Source organism: Sodiomyces alkalinus, assembly GCF_003711515.1.
Source record: "Sodiomyces alkalinus F11 unplaced genomic scaffold SODALscaffold_15, whole genome shotgun sequence".
In the NCBI taxonomy this organism is placed as follows: domain Eukaryota; kingdom Fungi; phylum Ascomycota; class Sordariomycetes; order Glomerellales; family Plectosphaerellaceae; genus Sodiomyces; species Sodiomyces alkalinus.
Window position 1 is genome coordinate 454,969 of NW_021167093.1, and position 3,260 is coordinate 458,228.

A 3,260-nucleotide genomic window follows, 5' to 3' on the forward strand; every position below is an offset into this window, starting at 1 on the left:
ACATAATTGCCTCAATTAATTTTGACCTATTTTGTGACGCTTTTGACTACGCTTTATCTGACAGGTTGTTCTACCCCGAGGGAGGTCTGTGCGACACCAGTTACGCTGTATCTGACAATAGTTCGCGCACATTACGCAATACCAAGGTCGCATAGATGGTCTGTGCACAGGATCAACCCCATCACCGCCGAGATACCCCTCTATGCATCCTTGTACCCCTCCCTAGAGAAGGTTAAATTGTCGCTCGTCGACGTTCGATTTACCTGAACCTTCATCTTGGACAAGCCATCCAATTGCATTTACAATATATCTGGAAGAAGCGGACGAATCGAGAAACAAAGCTGGTAAGACCGTGATTCTTTTCTTTTTCAGGCTCCTCCGCATAACAATGCTCCTCCCACCATTCCTTCCCCCAAGCCACCTACGCGCCAACCGTCTGCGGGATATACAATACCATACGAGCGATTTGTGACGCAACTGCTTCTTTCCAGTCCCTTCTCCTTTTTAACGCCGGTCCCCACCCCTCTTTCGTCTCTTTATTCCTTCCCCTCCCATCACCAAGTCTTATTTTCTTTACGTCCTAACTAAGCTTTAACACCCCAGCGTTGTTATATCAGCAGTTACATAAACGTGATCAACCGACAACTATGGCCATCCAAAAGATTCACGCTCGCTACGTCTACGACTCTCGTGGCAACCCCACAGTCGAAGTCGATGTTGTCACGGAGACCGGTCTGCACAGGGCGATCGTGCCTTCCGGTGCTTCCACCGGTATGTTTGATGTCTCAGTCAATCCAATTGCACGCCCATAAGGCGAGGAATACGATGTGCTAACGCGAACCTTTTCGGACAGGCCAACATGAGGCTTGCGAGCTCCGCGATGGCGACAAGGCCAAGTGGAATGGCAAGGGTGTCCTCAAAGCCGTTGAGAATGTAAACAACATCATTGGCCCTGCCCTCGTTGAGGAGAACATCGATGTGAAGGATCAGAGCAAGGTCGATGAATTCCTCATCAAACTTGATGGTACCCCCAACAAGACCAACCTTGGTGCCAATGCTATCCTTGGCGTCAGTCTGGCCGTCGCCAAGGCTGGCTCTGCCGAGAAGGTCAGCTCAACATGTTTTCCCATCCTCCACTCCGCCTGAGCAGAGTAGCTCTCCCCGTTTTACAAGGAAGGCCAGAAACGAAATTAACATGCGATGTATTAGGGCGTCTCTCTGTACGCTCACGTTTCGGACCTCGCGGGCACCAAGAAGCCTTATGTCCTTCCCGTTCCCTTCATGAATGTCTTGAACGGCGGGTAAGCCCTACCCATGTTCACTTGACTTGCCGTTGGCTACAATTTCTGCTGAAGCCGCTCACTAAATCTGACTCTGGCTGACGCTGTATTCAGGTCGCATGCCGGTGGCCGACTTGCCTTCCAGGAGTTCATGATCGTCCCGAGGTACGTATAGGTTCTCCTTAGCAACGCTTATCATGCATATACTCATACTTGACGACCAGTGAGGCTTCCTCATTTTCTGAGGCCATGCGCCAAGGTGCGGAGGTCTACCAGACCCTGAAGGGCTTAGCCAAGAAGAAGTACGGTCAATCCGCGGGCAACGTAGGTGACGAGGGCGGTGTCGCCCCGGATATCCAGACGCCGGGCGAGGCTCTTGATCTGATCACGGAGGCTATCGAGGCAGCCGGCTACACGGGTAAGATCAAGATCGCCATGGACGTAGCCTCAAGCGAGTTCTACAAGGAGGACGCCAAGAAGTACGACCTCGACTTCAAGAACCCTGACAGCGACCCTAGCAAGTGGATTACATACGAGGAGCTGGCGGCTCTCTACTCCGATTTGTGCAAGAAGTACCCTATTGTCAGCATTGAGGATCCTTTCGCCGAGGACGATTGGGAGGCCTGGAGCTACTTCTACAAGACCCAGGATATTCAAATCGTTGCCGATGACCTGACTGTGACGAACCCTTTGCGGATCAAGAAGGCCATCGAGCTCAAGGCCTCCAATGCCCTGCTTCTGAAGGTCAATCAGATCGGCACCCTTACTGAATCGATTCAGGCGGCCAAGGACTCCTATGCTGACGGCTGGGGCGTCATGGTGTCGCACCGCTCGGGTGAGACCGAGGATGTGACCATCGCAGACATTTCCGTTGGCATTCGATCCGGTCAGATCAAGACCGGTGCACCGGCTCGGTCAGAGCGTACGGCCAAGATGAACCAGATCCTCCGCATCGAGGAGGAGCTCGGCGATCAGGCCATCTATGCTGGCGCCAATTTCCGCAAGGCTGTGACTCTGTAAGGCCGTACGTGAGCGCCTAACGCGAACAAGTTCGACGACCGGCGTCACCGGGAACTGGAAAAGCAAAAAGTATATAGTTGGGAAATTTGGCAGACGCATATCCCAGCTCTCTAATTCGAGCTCAGGCAAGGTGTCCGAATATAACACCCATACCAACTAAATTGTAATGCTCTGTCAGAAACAGCGTAACCGTAGCGGTCCAAAATAGGGTCGAAATTGAAGGGTTAAATCGTATATTGATTGAGACTGGTGCGTGCTACTATAATCCCACGAAGATATATTATTAGATACCCCTAGCCACCTTATCGAGGTATGACAAACCAAGTTGTGTGAGACGTGTGGAGTACGTCGGTTGTTGAATTGACGGGAGCGTGCTTGTATGGAGCGTTAATTCAAGAAATGTATAATTATATTATGTACTAAAAGAGAAAGAAAAAGGGGGCGGGTATACGTGTCCTAAATATATCTGCCACCTTCTAAGCGAGGATAATAGGGCACCTCTAACTAATAAGAGGTCACTATACTGTGGCTCACGTGATAGAATATAATATACCCCCTAATTATTACGCTATAATTAGCGGAATGATTACTTAGTCTGACCTTAACTTAGCCTTATTCTTAACCTTAAAATAGCCTTAAAGGGTCGTCTAATACCCTTAATATCGAGTTAAAAGGCAGGAATAAAAGCTATAAAATAGTAAAGAATAATAATAATAGTAGTAAATAATAAAGGAAAAGTGCTATTAATAGTGATAGTAAATAAGTGATTATAGGGCCTTTTATAGATAAATTAAAGGCGTTATACCGGTGTTTTAGAGCTTTTAGATCCTCCCTCTTATAACCTCTTATTACGTTATTTTTTAAGGAATTTAACGATTTTAAACTAATTTTCCCCTATTTTTCCTATTTATAGTAATAAAATTAATCATAACTACGCTATAATAAGTCTTGGAGAATTAT

General features: G+C 47.9%; 1 protein-coding gene across 1 annotated transcript; it reads left to right on the forward strand.

Annotated features, from left to right (window-relative positions):
* The first annotated feature begins 308 nt into the window (after nt 1–308).
* SODALDRAFT_329481 (enolase) lies at nt 309–2,797 on the forward strand. The gene is made up of 5 exons (XM_028610960.1): nt 309–771; nt 854–1,107; nt 1,210–1,301; nt 1,395–1,445; nt 1,505–2,797. Exons 1-5 carry the CDS (start codon nt 648–650, stop codon nt 2,298–2,300), a joined length of 1,317 nt encoding a protein of 438 aa, XP_028462600.1. The 5' UTR covers nt 309–647; the 3' UTR covers nt 2,301–2,797.
* Nucleotides 2,798–3,260: the final 463 nt, after the last annotated feature.

Bases quoted from the DNA above. Each gene is read 5' to 3' on its own strand.
- SODALDRAFT_329481 (XM_028610960.1), top strand. From the start codon at position 648: ATGGCCATCCAAAAGATTCACGCTCGCTACGTCTACGACTCTCGTGGC. The intron at 1,108-1,209 runs GTCAGCTCAACA...GCGATGTATTAG, and splicing joins AGGCTGGCTCTGCCGAGAAG to GGCGTCTCTCTGTACGCTCA. The intron at 1,446-1,504 runs GTACGTATAGGT...CTTGACGACCAG, and splicing joins GAGTTCATGATCGTCCCGAG to TGAGGCTTCCTCATTTTCTG.